This window comes from Lithobates pipiens, unplaced genomic scaffold, assembly GCF_037356315.1.
Source record: "Lithobates pipiens isolate NorthernLeopardFrog02 unplaced genomic scaffold, aLitPip1_a1.2 Scaffold_27, whole genome shotgun sequence".
NCBI classification, from domain to species: domain Eukaryota; kingdom Metazoa; phylum Chordata; class Amphibia; order Anura; family Ranidae; genus Lithobates; species Lithobates pipiens.
The window spans coordinates 37,337,367-37,359,334 of record NW_027507788.1 but is presented as its reverse complement, the minus strand read 5'-3'; the positions used below and the strand labels follow the sequence as shown (position 1 = coordinate 37,359,334).

General features: G+C 50.2%; 1 protein-coding gene across 12 annotated transcripts in view; it reads right to left on the bottom strand.

The window, feature by feature from the left end:
* Positions 1-21,968, bottom strand: part of LOC143933776 (matrix-remodeling-associated protein 5-like) — a 337,821-nt gene that overhangs the window by 12,420 nt on the left and 303,433 nt on the right. For all 12 annotated transcript variants that reach the window (XM_077456794.1, XM_077456787.1, XM_077456788.1 and 9 more), the window contains 2 exons: positions 18,175-18,474; positions 15,760-15,873 (listed from right to left, as the gene is read on the bottom strand). In XM_077456794.1, coding sequence (XP_077312920.1) covers positions 15,760-15,873; positions 18,175-18,474 — 414 coding nt within the window. The remainder of the gene's footprint in view (positions 1-15,759; positions 15,874-18,174; positions 18,475-21,968) is intronic.

Here is a 21,968-nt window from a genome sequence, read left to right as displayed (position 1 = left end):
GGTGACAGAATTTCTCTACTGTATGTTCAAAATAAAGGTTTAAAGAGTTAGGAAAATAAAGAAAAATAAACTCACATTAACCACGTACATTTACTGTGGGGCTGCGTCTTCTGTGAGCAGAATCACATACAGGTACTTGATTCTGCACTTGCGGGTCTGCGCGTTGTTAGATTGGACACACCGAGAGCTAATCAGTGGGTCCGGCGGGCCCCGACGATTGTTTCCAACAAAGGCAGAACGGGGTCTTCTGATGTAAACAAGTCCCCAGAGAGCCTCCCTCACTTACATCAGGGTCCTCAGAGAGCCCCCCTTTACATCAGGGTCCCCAGAGAGCCCCCCATACATCAGGGTCCCCGGAGATTGCCCCCTTCATACATCAGGGTCGCCGGAGATCACCCCCTCCATACATCAGGGTCCCCAGAGAGATCCCCCCTTACATCAGGGTCCACAGAGAGATCCCCCCTTACATCAGGGTCCCTAGAGAGCCCCCCATAGATGTGGGTCCCTAGAGAGCCCCCCCATACATCAGGGTCCCAGAGAGCCCCCCCATAGATATGGGTTCCCAGAGAGTCCCCTCATAGATCAGGGTCCCCAGAGGCCCCCCCATACAGCAGGGTCCCCAGAGAGCCCCTCCCCCCATACAGCAGGGTCCCCAGAGAGCCCCTCCCCCCACACAGCAGGGTCCCCAGAGAGCCCCCCTCCATACAGCAGGGTCCCCAGTGAGCCCCCCTCATTACAGCAGGGTCCCCAGTGAGCCCCCCTCCATACAGCAGGGTCCCCAGTGAGCCCCCCTCCATACAGCAGGGTCCCCAGTGAGCCCCCTCCATACAGCAGGGTCCCCAGTGAGCCCCCTCCATACAGCAGGGTCCCCAAAGAGCCCCCCTCCATACATCAGGGTCCCCAAAGAGCCCCCTCCATACATCAGGGTCCCCAGAGAGCCCCCTCCATACATCAGGGTCCCCAGAGAGCCCCCTCCATACAGCAGGGTCCCCAGAGAGCCCCTCTCCACATACAGCAGGGTCCCCAGAGAGCCCCCCTCCATACAGCAGGGTCCCCAGAGAGCCCCCCTCTATACAGCAGGGTCCCCAGAGAGCCCCCCTCTATACAGCAGGGTCCCCAGAGAGCCCCCTCCTTACTTCAGGGTCCCCAGAGAGCCTCCCCCTTACATCAGGGTCCCCAGAGAGCCCCCTCCATACAGCAGGGTCCCCAGAGAGCCCCCTCCATACTTCAGGGTCCCCAGAGAGCCCCCCTCCATACTTCAGGGTCCCCAGAGAGCCCCCCTCCATACTTCAGGGTCCCCAGAGAGCCCCCCCATACATCAGGGTCCCCAGAGAGCCTCCTCCATGCATCAGGGTCCCCAGAGAGCCTCCTCCATACATCAGGGTCCCCAGAGAGCCTCCTCCATACATCAGGGTCCCCAGAGAGCCTCCTCCATACATCAGGGTCCCCAGAGAGCCTCCTCCATACATCAGGGTCCCCAGAGAGCCTCCTCCATACATCAGGGTCCCCAGAGAGCCCCCTCCATACATCAGGGTCCCCAGAGAGCCCCCTCCATACAGCAGGGTCCCCAGAGAGCCCCCTCCATACATCAGGGTCCCCAGAGAGCCCCCTCCATACAGTAGGGTCCCCAGAGAGCCCCCTCCATACATCAGGGTCCCCAGAGAGCCCCCTCCATACCTCAGGGTCTCCAGAGAGCCCCCCCATACATCAGGGTCCCCAGAGAGCCCCTCCATACTTCAGGGTCCCCAGAGAGCCCCCTCCATACTTCAGGGTCCCCAGAGAGCCCCCCTCCATCAGGGTCCCCAGAGAGCCCCCTCCATACTTCAGGGTCCCCAGAGAGCCCCCCTCCATCAGGGTCCCAAGAGAGCCCCCCTCCATCAGGGTCCCCAGAGAGCCCCCTCCATACTTCAGGGTCCCCAGAGAGCCCCCTCCATACTTCAGGGTCCCCAGAGAGCCCCCCTCCATCATGGTCCCCAGAGAGCCCCCTCCATACTTCAGGGTCCCCAGAGAGCCCCCCTCCATCAGGGTCCCCAGAGAGCCCCCCTCCATCAGGGTCCTCAGAGAGCCCCCTCCATATTTCAGGGTCCCCATTGAGCCCCCTCCATACTTCAGGGTCCCCAGAGAGCCCCCCTTCATCAGGGTCCCCAGAGAGCCCCCCCATACATCAGGGTCCCCAGAGAGCCCCCCATACATCAGGGTCTTCAGAGAGCCCCCCTCCATCAGGGTCCCCAGAGAGCCCCCCTCCATCAGGGTCCCCAGAGAGCCCCCCTCCATACTTCAGGGTCCCCAGAGAGCCCCCTCCATACTTCAGGGTCCCCAGAGAGCCCCCCCATACATCAGGGTCCCTAGAGAGCCCCCTCCATACTTCAGGGTCCCCAGAGAGCCCCCCTCCATCAGGGTCCCCAGAGAGCCCCCCATACATCAGGGTCCTCAGAGAGACCCCTCCATATTTTAGGGTCCCCATTGAGCCCCCTCCATACTTCAGGGTCCCCAGAGAGCCCCCCTCCATCAGGGTCCCCAGAGAGTCCCCCATACATCAGGGTCCTCAGAGAGCCCCCTCCATATTTCAGGGTCCCCATTGAGCCCCCTCCATACTTCAGGGTCCCCAGAGAGCCCCCCTTCATCAGGGTCCCCAGAGAGCCCCCCATACATCAGGGTCCCCAGAGAGCCCCCCATACATCAGGGTCCCCAGAGAGCCCCCCTCCATCAGGGTCCCCAGAGAGCCCCCCTCCATCAGGGTCCCCAGAGAGCCCCCTCCATACTTCAGGGTCCCCAGAGAGCCCCCCTCCATCATGGTCCCCAGAGAGCCCCCTCCATACTTCAGGGTCCCCAGAGAGCCCCCCTCCATCAGGGTCCCCAGAGAGCCCCCCATACATCAGGGTCCTCAGAGAGCCCCCTCCATATTTCAGGGTCCCCATTGAGCCCCCTCCATACTTCAGGGTCCCCAGAGAGCCCCCCTTCATCAGGGTCCCCAGAGAGAACCCCATACATCAGGGTCCCCAGAGAGCCCCCCATACATCAGGGTCCTCAGAGAGCCCCCCTCCATCAGGGTCCCCAGAGAGCCCCCCTCCATACTTCAGGGTCCCCAGAGAGCCCCCCTCCATACATCAGGGTCCCCAGAGAGCCCCCCCATACATCAGGGTCCCTAGAGAGCCCCTCCATACTTCAGGGTCCCCAGAGAGCCCCCCATACATCAGGGTCCCTAGAGAGCCCCTCCATACTTCAGGGTCCCCAGAGAGCCCCTCCATACTTCAGGGTCCCCAGAGAGCCCCCTCCATACTTCAGGGTCCCCAGAGAGCCCCCTCCATACTTCAGGGTCCCCAGAGAGCCCCCTCCATCAGGATCCCAAGAGAGCCCCCCTCCATCAGGGTCCCCAGAGAGCCCACTCCATACTTCAGGGTCCCCAGAGAGCCCCCCTCCATCAGGGTCACCAGAGAGCCCCCCTCCATCAGGGTCCCCAGAGAGCCCCCTCCATACTTCAGGGTCCCCAGAGAGCCCCCCTCCATCAGGGTCCCCAGAGAGCCCCCCATACATCAGGGTCCTCAGAGAGACCCCTCCATACTTCAGGGTCCCCAGAGAGCCCCCCTCCATCAGGGTCCCCAGAGAGCCCCCCATACATCAGGGTCCCCAGAGAGCCCCCCATACATCAGGGTCCTCAGAGAGCCCCCCTCCATCAGGGTCCCCAGAGAGCCCCACTCCATCAGGGTCCCCAGAGAGCCCCCTCCATACTTCAGGGTCCCCAGAGAGCCCCCCTCCATCAGGGTCCCCAGAGAGCCCCCTCCATACTTCAGGGTCCCCAGAGAGCCCCCCTCCATCAGGGTCCCCAGAGAGCCCCCCATACATCAGGGTCCTCAGAGAGCCCCCTCCATACTTCAGGATCCCCAGAGAGCCCCCCTCCATCAGGGTCCCCAGAGAGCCCCCCTCCATCGGGGTCCCCAAAGAGCCCCCCTCCATATTGCAGGGTCCCCAGAGAGCCCCCCTCCATCAGGGTCCCCAGAGAGCCCCCCATACATCAGGGTCCCCAGAGAGCCCCCTCCATACTTCAGGATCCCCAGAGAGCCCCCCTCCATCAGGGTCCCCAGAGAGCCCCCCATACATCAGGGTTCCCAGAGAGCCCCCCATACATCAGGGTCCTCAGAGAGCCCCCCATACATCAGGGTCCCCAGAGAGCCCCCTCCATACTTCAGGGTCCCCAGAGAGCCCCCCTCCATCAGGGTCCCCAGAGAGCCCCCTCCATACTTCAGGGTCCCCAGAGAGCCCCCTTCCATCAGGGTCCCCAGAGAGCCCCCCATACATCAGGGTCCTCAGAGAGCCCCCTCCATACTTCAGGGTCCCCAGAGAGCCCCCCTCCATCAGTGTCCCCAGAGAGCCCCCTCCATACTTCAGGGTCCCCAGAGAGCCCCCTTCCATCAGGGTCCCCAGAGAGCCCCCCATACATCAGGGTCCTCAGAGAGCCCCCTCCATACTTCAGGGTCCCCAGAGAGCCCCCCTCCATCAGTGTCCCCAGAGAGCCCCCCATACATCAGGGTCCTCAGAGAGCCCCCTCCATACTTCAGGATCCCCAGAGAGCCCCCCTCCATCAGGGTCCCCAGAGAGCCCCCCTCCATATTGCAGGGTCCCCAGAGAGCCCCCCTCCATATTGCAGGGTCCCCAGAGAGCCCCCCTCCATATTGCAGGGTCCCCAGAGAGCCCCCCATACATCAGGGTCCTCAGAGACCCCCCTCCATACTTCAGGATCCCCAGAGAGCCCCCCTCCATCAGCGTCCCCAGAGAGCCCCCCTCCCTCAGGGTCCCCAGAGAGCCCCCCTCCATCAGGGTCCTCAGAGAGCCCCCTCCATACTTCAGGATCCCCAGAGAGCCCCCCTCCATCAGGGTCCCCAGAGAGCCCCCCTCCATATTGCAGGGTCCCCAGAGAGCCCCCCTCCATATTGCAGGGTCCCCAGAGAGCCCCCCTCCATATTGCAGGGTCCCCAGAGAGCCCCCCATACATCAGGGTCCTCAGAGAGCCCCCTCCATACTTCAGGATCCCCAGAGAGCCCCCCTCCATCAGGGTCCCCAGAGAGCCCCCCTCCATATTGCAGGGTCCCCAGAGAGCCCCCCTCCATATTGCAGGGTCCCCAGAGAGCCCCCCTCCATATTGCAGGGTCCCCAGAGAGCCCCCCATACATCAGGGTCCTCAGAGACCCCCCTCCATACTTCAGGATCCCCAGAGAGCCCCCCTCCATCAGCGTCCCCAGAGATCCCCCCTCCCTCATTGTCCCCAGAGAGCCCCCCTCCATCAGGGTCCTCAGAGAGCCCCCTCCATATGTCAGGGTCCCCAGACTTAACCCCCCCCCCCCAGGTTCCCCTGTACCTGGCTGTGCACATCCAACCCCCAGCACGGGGAGGTGGGAGGGGCGATCGGCAGCTCTATGGTGCCTGTGGACCACGGGATCTCCCTGGGGTTTGCATTTCTCCTTCACAGTGTATAGAGTGGAGAGGGGAGGAGCCTCTGACCCGGGCAGCAGTTGGCAACAGTATACAAGCCGAGCAACTCACTGAAGAGTGAAACTTATAGCTGCCCGGGTCAGAGGCCCCTCCCCTCTCCACTCTTTACACTGTAATGGAGAAATACAAGCCCGAGGGAGATGCCGCTGTAACGACATATTCGATCGCCCCCTCCCATCTCCCAGGCCCCTACTGAACTGAAAGCTAGAGGTGCAGGGGAGATGCTGTGTCTCCCCCCCCCCCCCGCAGCGGCAGAACGGCTCCACCGCAGCACTGCCAGCAGCATAGGAGCTTCTCACGGGCCCCCTACTGGCCGCGGGCCCTCGGACGGCATCCGAATGCCCGAATGGTCAGTCCGCCCCTGGTCTCATCTGTCCTAACACTGAACTTGTCTGCTCATCTGCCCCACCACTGTAACCCCTTTCTCATCTGCCCCACCACTGTACCTTTCTGCACATCTGTCCCACCACTGTACCCCCTGCTCTTCTGCCCCACCACTGTAATCCCCTGCTCATATGTTCTACCAATGTACCTCAATTCTCCTCTGCACATCTGCCCCACCTCTGTATCCTCCTGCTCCTCTGCCCCACCACTGTAACCCTCTGCTTATCTGTCCCACCAATGTACCTCCTTTCTCCTCTGCCCTAACACTGAACCCCCACGCTCATCTTTCCCACCACTGTAACCCCTTCTCATCTGTCCCCACCACTGTAACCCCTGCACATCTGCCCCATCACTGTACCCCCCTGATTTACTGTCCCACCGCTTTACCCCCTTCTCATCCCTCCCACCACTGTACCTCCTACACATCTGTCCCACCACTGTACCCCCTTGTTCTTCTGTCCTACCACTGTAACCTCCCTGCTCATCTGCCCCATCAATGTACCCCCTTTTCTCATTTGCCCTTCCACTGTACCTCCCTGCACATCTGCTCCACGCTCTGCCAATGGTATGTGGAAGCTGACAGCACTTGAGCCGAGGACTAAAAAAATTCTGAAATGCCTCACTTAGGCGGAAGCCTTCTCCAACGCTCCTCTCTTGACCAACAGAAAGCTCAAAAGAACGTTTTCCACGACACTGTAACCTACTGGAGTCAGGAAAAATGTTCAATAAAATCCTCTTTAACGTGTCCTCAAGAGATTTTATCTTCTGCACTCTATGTGGGGACGGGATGAGTTCTGAGACCTTCCCCTTATAATGGTGGTCAAAGAGGGTTGCCAACCAGTAATCTTCCTCCTCCTTTAGGCCACGTATTCTTGGGTCCTTTTGCAGGCTTTGAAACATGAGGTTGCCCATGTGCCTCAAATTTGCCAAGGCTTGAGAAGCAGACTCCTCAGGGTTACTCAGGATGACGGCATCTGGAACTTCCTCCTCCCAGCCAAGTACTACTTCCAAGAGTCCTGGGGTTGGAAAGCCATTGCTTACAGATTGACTCATGACTTCCTCTTTTCAAAGCCTATGAAAGTGCCAGAATCCCACTCATCCTCCTCCCATCTCTCCTCCTGTGTGTTCTGTGATGTAGGAATGATGTGTCTGGATAAAGTGGGCCTTGAGAGGAAAGGAAGTCCTCTTCTTCCTCCTGCTGCTCTGTCTACAGTACTCTGTCCATAATGCAATGCAGAGTCTGCTCCAGCAGGAACACAGCAGGGATTGTGTCACTAAAACATGCACTGTCACAGCTGTCACAGCTCACCATCCTTGTGGCCACCTCAAATGGTGAAAATACAGTACATGTATCCTTAATGATCGACCATTGGCATGGGGAAAAAAGCAGAGGCAGCATGAGCCTGCTGTCGTGCGTTATTCACACAGGTACTCGTTGACAGCACTTTGCTGCATGTATAGCCACTGCAGCATTGACAAAGTCGAGTTCCCCCTGGTGGGCATGTCACAAATCAGGCAGTTTACAGGCAGGTGTATTTCCCACTGTATTTCAGCCAACCAAGCACTGGCTGTGTATGAACACCTGAAATGGCTATAGACTCTTCTGGCCAGCTTAAGCAAATCTTGTAACCTTGGGTACGTATTTAGGAAACACTGCACCACTAAATTGAGGAATGGCACATGTTTCAACTTTCCCTGAGAGGAGGTTTGAGCCATTATCGCACACCACCATTCCTGGCTCCAGCTGGAATGGTGTGAACCACCTCTGGACTTGTCCCAGCAGAGCTGCAAGAACCTCTGCTCTGGTGTGGTTCCTGTCCCCTAAACATACCAGCAGAAGCGCTGCATGGCACTTTTTAGCCTGACTCTGTGAATAGCCCTTCGAACACTTAGGAGGTACCTGATGTTCATAGAACTAACTGCAGAGGAGGGCATGGAGGTGGCATAGGAGGGGGTAGAACTCACAGGTCTAGCATCATCACTACCAGCTGTATGGAAACGTGGGGGCACAACAAGCTGCAGTACCAAGCCCTGTCCTGCATCCTTTCAAATTGCACGCAGCGTTACCCAGTGTGCTGTGAATGAAATATGTTGTCCCTGTCCATGCTTGCTGGACCACGTGTCAGCAGTAAGGGGGATTTTACGGCTGACTGCCTTCCCCAATGATGCCAGAACATTCCCTCCCACCTAATGATACAGAGATTGAATGGCCTTACCTGAAAAGTAGTAGCGACTGGGAACCTGCCATTGTGGTACAGCACATTGTTCAAATTCACGGAAGGGGGCAAAATCTGCCAGGCTGAAAGGCAGATGTTGGAGAGCCAACAGCTTTGACAAGCTTGCATTTAGACATTGGACATATGGGTGGCAGGGACTGTGTTTTTTTTTCTGCTGCAGCAGATGGGGCAGAGAAATTTGCCGGCTACAGTCTACTGCTGGGGGTGTGCTGCTGGGAGATGTGCTGCTAGGACCTGGGACATCCTGTGCTATACCATCATTCCTGTCAGTGGAGGCTTCTGAGAGGTAATTAATTTTTATAGCAGGGGCAGACTGAAGTAGGTAAGGAGGAGGAGGCAGGACAAATTTGTGCCCCTTTTGTGTGGCTTTTAAGTGCTCTTGCCAATGGGCTGTGTCACGTACCTGGTGGGTGAGCCTGACCGGCAGAGGATGGCCCTCGTACAGCTCTGGTTTGAGAACCGCTGATGGTGAGACAGCAGGCTCAAAAGCACGGCAGGGTAAGGGTGATCAGTCCAGAAGAGGATGGGAACTCAGGAACAGGAAACTGGAAGATAGCAGGTAGCAGGCTGAGGAGTCGGCAGATGGCTGGCAGAAGACAGGCCGAGATGCACCACCAGAAACCGGAGCTTGAAGCAGGCTGGTGGCAGGGAGCAGGTTCAGACAGGCCAGGTAGATCAGGCAGAGACAGCAGACAGGAGCATAGTTGATCACAGGCAGGCTTCAGCAACAGACGGGCAGATCGGGCATAAACAGCAGGCAGAGGCATAATCGGGTCACAAGCAAGTTCGACAATAGGTGTAGGTAACTGGAGATAGGGATCAGTCCGGGGAAAGCCAGAGATCAGGGCAGGAGACAGGCAGAGGTAGTCAGGAGCAAGCTGGTTCGGTATCAGAAGTCACACACACAGGAATCAGGTTTCAGGTAACGCTGTAGACCAAGCAGCAGCTTGTCACTCTTGAAGCTCAGTTTAAATAGACTAACTGGCGCCAGTTCTAACAACAGGTGCGCGCAGGTGCGCGTGCACGCATATGCGCTCGCGCCAATGTGCACACTGATACGCGATTGCGATCACGCATGCATGTTCAAGAAGCGCCAGTGGCCACTCTGGGCATTCTTGGTGGGTGCCTGCGCACAGGTATGCGCCCAGGGCGGCAGCTGTAGACTGCAGACATCTTCCCTGACAGGCTGAGTGGTTGAACTTTAAATGCCTTGTTAAGCATGGGGTACCCAAATGGTTGGTGTTTTTGCCACGTTTGATGTGCCTGAGACACAGTTTGCAGATAGCAATAGTATGATCTGCTGCAGATGTGCTGAAAAAGGCCCAGACAGCTGAGATCTGGAGAGTGGGCCGGGAGATAACAGCTGCAGAATGTGAAGAATGGAATGGGGTGGCTGCTCTCTACTCTTTCTTGATGTCGGCCCCCTTGGGGTTGTGCCGCCTCACCTTCAGTTTCCTCCTCTGCTCTATCTGGCACCCAAGTCGCATCAGTGACCTCATCATCATCATCCTCTCCATCTCCTCCATCTTCATCATTATCACTGGAGACAACTTGGCAATATGCTGCAGCTTGGGGAACATGAATGCCAATTTGTCTACCAGTGTTCCTCCCTCTCTCTAGGCTCATGTTCCTGTCATCCTCACCCTCAGAGCCATCTAAATCCAGTAATGGCTGGGCATCATCAAGAAGCAAGTGGCTGAAGCTGTGGTCAAATAACTCAGTTGACTCCTCAATGGCTGATGTTGGGGCTATGGCAGGAATAGATGTGGACAAGGAGGCAGGTTTATCCACTCTGGCAACTGCAGGGGACTGCACACTTGTCTCTGCTTGTGTGACAGAGTATGAGGAGGATGAGGAAGGTTTAGTAAGCCAGTCCACCACATCCTCTGTAAGCTGTGGCTGGATATCATGGGTAAACTCACTAGAGGAAATGATGCCCTGCCTGAGGACTGACCACCACATCCAATTTTGCCTGTTGACACATTTGTTGCTGGTCCCCTTATGCCCTGTACACATTCTTGGTTTTTCTGACGGAATTCCACTCAAGCTTGACTTGCATACACGGTCACACAAAAGTTCTCTGAACTTTTGAATTTCAAGAACTATGATGAGCCGAGAAAATTAAGTTCATGCTTCAGAGCCTGCGTCGAATTGTTTCTGAGCATGCGTAGGAATTTTGTGTGTCAGAATTGGTACAGACGATCGTAATTTCCGATTGGAAATTTTTCCGACCGAAAAATTGAGAACCTGCTCTCTATCTTTTGCTGGCGGAAATTCCGCCAGCAAAAGTCCGATGGAGCATAATTTCCGACCAAAAGCTCACATCTGACTTTTGCTGGCGGAATTTCCGTTCGGTTGTATGGGGCATTACAGTGCCAAGGGAATGTCTGCCTTTTCTTGTTGTCCTCCCAGATATTATTGGGAGGGAGAGGGCGGTGCTTATAAGCAAATGTAAAGAAGAAGAAGTTGAACTCTGTACATAGATGCACTTTAAACAATGCAAAGAGGTGTTTGGTGCACTTTAAGTTGAGTACTCACAATACACAGACACACTCCACGGATACACTATAATATACTGCAATATAATGCACCAAACGTACAATGACGCACAGAACTATATGGCGTTAAACTGGCAATAACGCACACAGAACTATATTAAGGTAAACTGGCAGTAACGCACACTGAACTATATGGCGTTAAACTGGCAGTAAGACACACAGAAGTAAATGGCTTTAAGTTTAACGCCATTTACTTCTGTGTGCGTTACTGCCAGTTTAACGCACAAAGTTTAACGCAGTGACTTTTGTGCGACGGACTTGTGTAAACACGATCGGAAAGTCCGACAACAAAAATTTGTTGGCGGAAAATTTGAGAACCTGCTAGCCAACATTTGTTGGCGGAAAGTCCGACAACAAATATTCGATGGAGCATACACACGGTTGGACTTTCCTCCAACAAGCTCACATCCAACATTTGTTGGTGGAAAATCCTAACGTGTGTACGGAGCATAACAGTGCTCTGTGCCCTGATTGGCTAAAACTTTCACTGCTTCAGCCAATCAGGGCCTGCAATGCACTGTTCAGCAGCACCACAATGCATTGTGGTGGGGTTCGGGGGGCGAACAAATGGTCAAACGACCCGTTTGTTCGGTTGTTCACTGAACGTCCAAACAGCGAAAGTGCAGTCCGAACTTATGCCCAACCACTTATGGGCCGAACCATTCGCCCATCGATAATAGTAATAAGTAATTACAATTTATTTATTTTAACCTGTTGAGTATAATAATCAATGCTTTGTAAAGCCTTGGGAAACAATTACAAGATAAGAATTAAATGACAGTACCACAAGCCTCTGTGTGTGTGTGTGTGTGTGTGTGTGTGTGTGTGTGGGGGGGGGGGGGGGGGGGGGGTCTTGTGGATCTAGCCATTCATATGGTCAAATCTCTTGAAGGCTGAATTACCTAAGCACAAACTCAATTAAGGCAAGGCAGCACCAAAGCCCAATTATCAATAAGGACCCTTTTACACAGGCTGCCTAATCAGGTCCACCTGTCAGTTTTTCAGGTGGACCTGATCGGACACTGCATTGTCCTCTATGGAGTGGCAGATGTCAGCATTGACACTCACCGCCATCTGATCCTGTCTGACGAAAACAGACAGATGGTGGCCCTATTTTCCATCCATCCAGCAGATCGGATCAGGTGACATTGGATGGAAATGGACAGGCGGTCTGTTTCCATTTGATTTCCCCATAGAGGAGAGCGGGACTGTATCTGTGTCAGCTCTGCATCGTGGACCTGTCATGGGCCTGCTCATCGGGGATCAGCAGACACATCCTCCACTGAGCAAGCAAAATTCTGCATAGTGAGGCACCCATGTGAAAGGGGCATTAGGTAGTAATCTAGGGCCTGATAGATGTCTGTTGGGCCCAGGTACAACCATCATATTCCTGCAGTAAACCAGGATGATAAGTACAACTTCTATTAACTGCCTAAAAATGCCTAATTTCTTTTCAATTTAAATTGAAGTGATGAGAGAGAAGGCAGCTGCGTCCTTGCACCCTAATCCCTCTCTGGGGAGCCCAACCTAAAGTTTGATCTACAAACCAGAGTCTCAGTATTATGTAATTGATAAGTGAAGTATAGTGAACTTGGTGTTGAGTTATTCACTTTACAGTCAACACAGAGGACAAGGGGGGACTCTTTATGTCTAGAGGAAAAGAAATTTCATCTCCAAATATGGAAAGGTTTCTTCACAGTAAGAGCTGTGAAAATGTGAAATAGACTCCCTGCAGAGTTGGTTCTGGCCAGCTCAGTAGATTGCTTTAACCTCCTCCCGCCCGCCCTATACCCGAATGACGACCGTAGAGCGGGCGCTTTAGTCCGGGAGGCCGTCCCTGGACGTCCTGATGTTTACTTCCGCAATGCGCGCCGCCGTGGGAGCGCATCAGGGAAGTTCTGTGTTTGCCGTGTCCCCCAGAGACAGGCAAACACAGATGTATGTAAACATATGAGATCATCTCGCAGCGCCGCTCTCCCTCCTCACACAGACAGCGTGTGAGGAGGGAGAGATGAACGGCTGCAGCGGCCGTAAGTGTGAAAAAAATAAAAAAAGTGCCATCCGCCCCAGTGCCATGCTCCCCCAGTGCCATGCTGCCCCAGTGCCAACCGCCCCAGTTCCATCCGCCCCAGTGCCATCCACCCCAGTGCTACCTGCCCCCAGTGCCACCTGTTAGTGCTATCTGTCCCCAGTGCCACCTGTTAGTGCTATCTGTCCCCAGTGCCACCTGTTGTCAGTGACATTTGTCCCCAGTGCCATCTGTCATCAGTGCCACGCATAAGTGCCATCTGTCATCAGTGCCACGTGTCATCAGTGCCACAAAGTGCCATCTGTCATCAGTGCCATTTGTCATCAGTGCCACCTGTCAGTGTCACGTGCCATCTGTTGTCAGTGTCACGTGTCATCAATGCCACTTATTAGTGCCATCTGTCATCAGTGTCACGCGTCATCTGTGCCACGTATTAGTGCCCCGTATTAGTGCCATCTGTCATCAGTGCCACGTATTAGTGTCATCTGTCATCAGTGCCACGTATCATCAGTGCCATCTGTCATCAGTGCCACATGTCATCAGTGCCACGTGTCATTGTCCTGGTGCTCCAGGGCCTTCAAAAGTGTAATAGGTAGTCAACAAGTTAGATGTGTAATTTATGCTCCTAGAACACCTTATGGCGCTCCCTGCATGTTGGGCCTCTCTATGTGGCCAGGCTGTGAAAAAGTCCCACACATGTGGTATTGTAATACTCAGGAGGAGTAGCAGAATTTTTTTTGGGGGTGTCATTTGTGGTATACACATGCCATATGAGAGAAATAACCTATTACAATGACAATTTTGTGGAAAAAAAAATAAAAATAAATAAAAATCTTAATTTTGCAAAGAATTGTGGGAAAAAAATTACAACATCAAAAAGCTCACCATGCCTCTTACTAAATACCTTGGAATGTTAACTTTCCAAAAAGGGGTGATTTGGGGGGGATTTGTACTTTCCTGACTTGTTCGGGTCACAAGAAATGAGATAGGCCACCAGTACATCAGATGTGATCAATTTTGTGCGATTCCCACCACAGCTTGTAGACTCTCTAACTTTCACAAAGACCAAATAATATCCACTAATTTGGGTTATTTTTACCAAATATATGTAGCAGTATAAATTGTGGCCAAAATTTATGAAGAAAAATTAATAATTTGCATAATTTTGTCACAGAAACAAAGAAATATGCGTTTTTTTTCAAAATTTTCGGTCTTTTTTCATTTATAGCACAAAAAATAAAAACCTCAGAGGTGATCAAATACCACCAAAAGAAAGCTCTATTTGTGGGAAAAAAAGGAAAAAAATTAATTTGGGTACAGTGTCGCATAACTGAGTAATTGTCATTCAAAGTGTGAGAGCACTGAAAGCTGAAAATTGGTCTGGGCAGGAAGGGTGTTTAAGTGCCCAGTAAGCAAGTGGTTAAGAAGTCAATCCGGGGAAAATCTGATTGCCTCTCGGGGGATCAGGAAGGAATTGTTTTTCCCCTGCTGTAGCAAATTGGATCATGCTCTGCTGGGGTTTTTCGCCTTCCTCTGGATCAGCTGTGGGTATAGGATTGAGATTGTATGATATTATTACATTTTTTTTGTGGTTGAACTGGATGTCTTTTTTCAACCTGACTATGTAACTATGTAACTATCTATGTATAGTTGTTCTTTATCAGAATATTATTATTATTTGTTTATTATAAAACATTAATAGCCAAGAAGACAAAATGATCTGATAGGCTTTTTGCATAAAATGAAGAGATTGCATGCGGTGGTGTTGAACAAGAGACTCAGAGAATTAAAAGATTGAAAGTAAATTGATAGCAAGTGTGCAAATGGCACAGTGATTGGAAGGAGACCAGTCAAGCACAATAGACATGAACTCCATTTAAATTTTAAAGCATCCTGCCTAAGACTCTATGAGATGCCTGCTATTACCGTTACCATAATTCAGATTTTTTTTTTATGTATCACTTTTTGATTTAGATTCACTGTTCTTCTGTCCTCTAATTCAATGTGCAGCAAAGCTGCTTCAGTTCTTAGCAAGGGCGCTCTCAATGGACGGGGGGGGGGGGGGGTGTAGCAGTAGGTGGAGCTTAGTCATGAAGTCAGGGAAAGTCAGCAGCAAAGTGAAAGTAAATCATTAAAAAAAAAAGCATTTCAGAATTTTTTTTTGCTGTAAAAGGTATGGATGTTAACATGCAATTTTGCAGTGATACTAAAGGCTCCTTTTTTTTTTTAACCACTACAATACAGGGCACTTTCACCCCCTTCCTTCCCAGCCCAATTTTCAGCTTTCATCGCTCTAGCGCTTTCAATGACAATTGCGCGGTCATGCTACACTGTACCCAAATGAAATTGTTATCATTTTGTTTGCACAAATAGAGCTTTATTTTGGTGGTATTTATTCATGACTCCGTTTTTTATTTTTTGCGATATAAGCGCAAAAAAAGCAGAAATTTGGAAAAAAAACAATATTTTCTTTTTTCTATTTGAAAAGAAATCCGTGTGATTGGACACGGCCGTCATGTGATCAGGAGGGCCAATCACAGAGCCCTCCTGCCGATCCGAGATGCGCCGTGTCCGGGTGACACGAGCACATCGGGATCGCGCCGCTGCGCGGGCACGCGCGCGCGCGATCCCGCTACTTCTGAAGGACGTTCCTGAACGTCCTATCAGGAGTAGACGGCTCCCACCCGGCCGTATATATGCATTGGCCGGGTGGGAAGTGGTTAAAGAATAAAACTTGTTATACTTACCTGCTCTGTACAATAGTTTTGCACAGAGAAGCCCCGAGCGTTCTCTCCTCAGGTTCACCCTCTATAACAATGCGCTTGCTATGGGGGTACTTGAGCGTGTTCCCTCCCTAGTCCCGCTCTGTGTGTCCATAAGACACATAGAGCATGGCTCAGCCCCATTGAATGCATAAGGGTAAAAACCCTTCAGCCTCTAGAACTACTTTAATACTAGTTAGCTTTATCCCAGAATTTGGTTTCAGGCAGAACAGTGCAAAATGAACAGAATGACTTTTAGTTCACACAAAAAAATAGTAAAATTTTGGGGAAAAAAAACTCACTTTTCTTTACAATGAAGAACACAGCAATTCCAATTAAAGCAACACCGGCCAAAACCCCGATAACAATACCAGCTATTGCACCACCACTCAAGCCATCCATAGGAGAAACAACATCTGTGAAACAAATGTAAAAAAAATGCAATAGTGTAAATTCTAGCAGTTTTATTTTTTATAAAATTCTATATAAATTTTTGCTATATTTTGACAAAAAGGAACATACCGTACTAGCAAAATATATTTTCTCTATAGATCCTTATACATTGTAAAGACTTTTTCTCTCTTTTTAGGTGAAAACTTTTGCTGATGATTGACATCACCCTAAATCTGCCATAATCTGTTATTTACAATGTTAAGATTGCAGGAAAGGGATGTAAACCCAGGAAACAGACATGCTACAGGCAAATTCATACATGTGGAACTGAGCTTTACAAATGCAGCAGTCCCCAAACTGTAGCCCTTAGATTTTCTTTAACTAGCTTTTGTTGCATTAGTCCTCTCATTAAGCCTAAGGATGGGGCAGAATTCTTTCCAATGACCCCAACAATGGGGCACAATTCCTACTACTAACACCATTGATGGGGCACTATTCTTCCCACTGACATTATCGGTGGGCTCAATTTCTCCCAATGACAACGGTGTAGGGCACTATGCTCAGGGCTGGCCCAAGACATTGTGGTGCCTGGGTCTGAGAATGAAATGCTGCCCTCCACCCCCCCCCCCCCCCAAAAAAAAATCACGCCCATCAAAAATCCCCCACATCTGTTATTTTATATCATGATAATTAAAACTAAAATTACATTTATCAGTAAGTCAGATTTACAGCACCTTGTCTATATGCAAAATTATATGACATACCATTATGTTAAATTCCAAGGGGTGGGCTAGGGCAGTATATGGATGGGCTAGGGTAGCAAAATGGGCATGCTAAGGTATAGACAGGCTAGGGTAGTATATAGACAGGCTAGGGCTTTATAGGGATGGGCTAGGGTAGTATAGGGGCAGTCTAGGTTAGTATATGGACAGGCTAGGGTAGTATATGAACAGGCTAAGGCAGTATAGGGACAGGCTAAGGCATTATAGGGACAGTCTAAGGCAGTTTATGGACAGGCTAGGGCAATATATGGAAAGGCTAGAGCAGTATATGGACAGGCTAGGGCAGTGTATGGACTGGCTAAGGCAGTATAGGGACAGGCTAGTGTAGTATATGGACAGGCTATGGTAGTATATAAACAGGCTAAGGCTTTATAGGGACGGGCTAGGGTAGTATAGGGACAGTCTAGGTTAGTATATGGACAGGCTAGGGTAGTATATGAGCAGGCTAAGGCAGTATAGGGGCAGGCTAAGGCAGTATATAGACAGGCTAGGGCAATATATGGAAAGGCTAGAGCAGTATATGGACAGGCTAGGGCAGCATATGGACAGGCTAGGGTAATATATGGACTGGCTAAGGCAGTATAGGGACATGCTAGTGTCCCACTGGGCAGTTGCGGCCCACTGGGCAGTTGTCATCTTGAAACACAAAACAGCTGAAAAAAGTTGTCAATTTGCTGGGTAAATAGAAGAGAAGGAGAGGCAGCCAATGGTTCAATTTGCTGCCCCTCTCAGAGTGCTGTCTGGGTCCAATGGACCCACTGGGACCCATGGTAGGGCTTGCCCAGACTATACTGCTCACTGATACCAACAATGGAGCACTATTCTTCCAACAGAAACCAATGATGGGCCACTATTCCTACTATTGATGGGGCACTACTCCTACAAATTAAGACATTGGTGGGGCAAAATCCTTCCCACTGACACACGGTGGGCACAGTTCCTTATGCTGACACAAACGGTGGGTAATACTCCTCCCACTAATACCAACAATGAGTCACTAGTCCTCCCATGTTGGGGTACCATTCCTTCCACTGAAACCACTGACAGGACAAAATTCCTCTCACTGACAAAAATGGTAGGAACAATTCCTCCCACTGGCACCAGCAATGGGGCATTATTCATCTTCATCGTTGTACTCCCACAAAAGCCCAACCTGGGGGCATTTTTACTTACACTTACCACTGAGCCAGGGGGATTGCTTACTCCCACTAATGCTGGGGATTTTTGTATCCCCACTGACCAAAGTCTGGACCTCTAAAGTTTCAAAGACTGCAATCTAGCACTTTGATCCAAGGGTTATCAAACTTTATAAACAATGAACTAGATGTAACATTCTGTGGTGAGTACTAATGTTAAATGTTAAATTAAAGACTTTAAAGCTGCACTCATATGCTTGTGGTAACTGACAATTTTATCACGTGTTACCTCAATGCATGCCATCATACATATCACTATTTCAAGTTCTTCTTTAACAATGTTTTTATATAAAGATTTTAAAACATTATTTATGTTTCTTAGATATAGACTTTAAAATAGACTCACTTTTAGTCACTGTGACAGTGAAGAGAAAGCTCCGAGTTCCAATTATATTCTTAGCTATGCATTCATATTTTCCAGCATCCTCCACAGTCACGTCTTGGATCAGGTAACTGGAACTAAAATTGGTGCTGATCACTGTGGATTCCTGCCTTTGGATAGATTCCTTGCTTTGGCTAGAGAGGGAATGGAGCCAAGTGAAGTTCGCTGGCAGTCCAGGTTCCAGGGTCACTGTCAGATTTAGAGTCCCCCCAACTTTTGTATCAGTTGTGGTGCTGTTGTCATGTCCTATGGCCAATGGAGGTCCTGATGAAATATACACACAAAAAGCATACAATTAATCACGTTATTATACAACTGCATGGTTCAACTCTAAGCCCTTGTACACTCCATCTACACAGTGGTCAGACACCACATACTGGATGGAGTAGGAACTACACCTCCCTGCACTTGTTCCAGAAGGGGAAAGGTTGGGTATATATCAAACAATGATAAAGAAATGTCTTAGCCCTTGTACACACGGTCGGAGAATCCGTCGGAATGTGTCCTATCGGACCGTGTTGTCGGATAATCCGACTGTGTGTGGTATGCATCGGACTGATTCCGTCGAAATATCCGTCGGACCCAATTTTCCAACTTGTTGGAAATATTTTCCGACCAACTGGTTCGATCGGACATACTCCGATCATGTGTAGAGAATTTTGATCGGACCAAGTGCCACGCATGCTCAGATCAAATTCCTACATCAAAGCTATTGGCTACTAGCCTGAACGTAGTTCCATCGTAACGAAATTATGTCATCACGTTCTGAATGATCGGATTTTTCGACAACTTAGTCCGACCGTGTGTATGCAACAGTTTTGGACAAGATCCGACTGACAAAATCCGTTGGACAAAATCCGACGGATTTGGTTGGCAGAATGTCCGACCGTGTGTACAGGGGCTTAGGCTGGTTAAAAATGAAAGTCTAAGCGGCCACACAATTCAAGGACAATTCAAGGACCAAACAATTGTATTTTGTTGGTCCTGGTCTTCAGCAGGAACCTGGAATATGAGTGGGAAATACCACGAGAATGACCAGGTGAGAATGTCTACTGAGATCAGACAGCAGTAAATATGTCAGTAAGCAGTAAAGCTCTGTCACAAAACCACATACTTCAGGTATATACAGTGCCCTGCAAAAGTATTCACCCCCTTGGCATTTTTCATGTTTTGTTGCCTCACAACCTGGAATTAACATGGATTGTTTGAGAATTTGCATTATTTAATTTATCGAACATGCCCACAACTTTGAAGATGTTTTTTTTTTTTATTGTGAAGCAAACAACAAATAGGACAAAATAACAGAAAAAGTCAATGTGCATAACTATTCACCCCCCTAAAGTCAATACTTTTTAGAGCCACTTTTTGCAGCTATCACAGCTCCAAGTTGTTTGGATAAGCCTCTGTGAGCTTGCCAAATCTTACCACTGAGATTTTTGCCCATTCTTCCTTGCAAAACTGCTCCATCTTCTTAAAGATTGTTATTCACAAGAGCAAACCATCCAAATTGAAGTCTGACTACAGATTTTCTATTGGATTGAGGTCTGTGCTTTGACTAGGCCATTCCAACACATTTACATGTCTCCCCTAAACCACTTAAGTGTTGCTTTAGCAGTGTGTTTGGGGTCATTGTCCTGCTGGAAGGTGAACCTCCGTCCCAGCCTCAAATCACACACAGAGTGATACAGGTTTTGCTCAAGAATATCCCTGTATATAGCACCATTCATCTTTCCCACAACTCTAACCAGTTGAAAAACATACCCACAGCATCATGCTGCCACCACCATGTTTCACTGTGGGGATGGTGTTCTTTGGGTGACGTGATGTGTTGGGTTTGTGCCAGATATAGCTTTTCTTTGATGGCCAAAAAGTTACATTTTAGTCTCATCAGAGCACCTTCCTCCATACATTTTGGGAGTCTCCCACATGCCTTTTTCGCAAACTCAAAACATGCCATTTTGTTTTTTGCTGAAAGTAAGGGTTTTCTTCTGGCAACTCTGCCATAAAGCCCAACTCTATGGAGCGTACGGCTTATTGTCGTCCTATGTACAGATACTCCAGTCTCTGCTATGGAACGATGCAGCTCCTCCAGAATTACCTTAGGTCTCTGTGCTGCCTCTATGATTAATGCCCTCCTTGCCCAGTCCTTGAGTTTTGGTGTGTGGCCGTCTCTTGGCAGGTTTGCTGTTGTGCCAGTGTTCCAATTGATTATGATTGATGATCCCTAGGAGCACCATCAAATCTAAGATTTGGATATTTTTTTATAACCTAACCCTGAATTGTACTTAATAATATTGTCCCTTACTGGTTTGGAGAGTTCTTTGGTCTTTATGGCAGTGACAGATCATGTGACACTTAGAATGCATACAGGTGGTCGTCATTTCACTAATTATGTGACTGAAGGTAATTGGTTGCACCAGAGCTTTTTATGGGCTTCATAACAAAGGGGGTGAATACATACGCATTTTTTAATTCAGATTAAAAAACATTGAACTAAAGGCTGTAATGTAACAAAATAGGTAAAAAGCCAAGGGGGTGAATACGTTTGCAAAGCACTGCATATTGACAATTGCTAACATCTCATATAAGCTTTACACATGTTAAAAATATTGAAAATTACTTTTAAAATCATGACAATTCTGTAGCTTTAATTGAAGTAAACATCCCAGATAGCAAGGAACACTTGCCACAAATTTGTGGTATTGTTGAATTGGAAATCTGTTAAAGCGGGAGTCCACCGGGACTCCGCGTTTTTTTTTTTTTTTAAAGCCAGCAGCTACAAATACTGCAGCTGCTGACTTTTAAAATAGTGACACTTACCTGTCCAGCGCGCCCGCGATGTCGGCACCCGAAGCCAATCTCTAGGTTGTCTGTCGGGTCCTGCCGCCGCCATCTTGGGTATGGGAATCAGGAAATGGAGCCTTTCGGCTTCATTTCCCGGTTCCCTACTGCGCATGCGCGAATCGCGCTGCGCAATAAGGACGCTCCCCGCTGCCTCTGGGATCTGTGCGTTTCCCAGCAGGCAGCGGGGCACTTGCGGGAAGGGGCGGGCACTTGCGGAAAGGGGCGTAAGTTACGCCCCTTTCCGCAGAGAGCTATCCCGGAAGTGGGTGCAGTTACCTGGATTATCCAGGTAACTGCACCCCCCTCCCCCCTGAAAGGTGCCGATTGTGGCACCGGAGGGGGGGAGGGTTCCGATGAGCGGAAGGTCCACTTTAGGGTGGACCTCCGCTTTAACTTGCTGCACATTTTCACTGGCAAGTTGTACACTTGCAGAGCACTAGAAGCACAAGTTCTAGTTGACACTTTTCCAATCTGCAGCAAATTTTCGTGGCAAGTCTCTAGCAACAGATAAGTTGCAGTGGTGAGTCTACAGCAAGAGCTCTGCAAGTCTACAGCATGACAATTCAGCCACAGTGACCCCCTGTGGTGGGATGACTATTGCACAACATAACTGAACCAGAACGCGCAGCAGACTTGCAGAAAGTTTGCAAAGAAAGTTGATCTGGAGTCATTTAATGCGGACTTGCTGCAATTGTGCAACAAACTTGTGAAGCCTGGCAAGTCTAGCAATAGCTTAAGTAAGTCATTTTCAAACTTGCAGCACAATTACTTGCAATCTTGGCTGGTGATACTGCCTTTAAAATCTTTGTTTGGACACACACAACTGACCGTGTTATTACACTTTATGCAGGCATGGTCTATTGTTGTCAGCATTAGAAAACCAGTCCTGAAAAAGGTCCTGCGACCATCTTTGG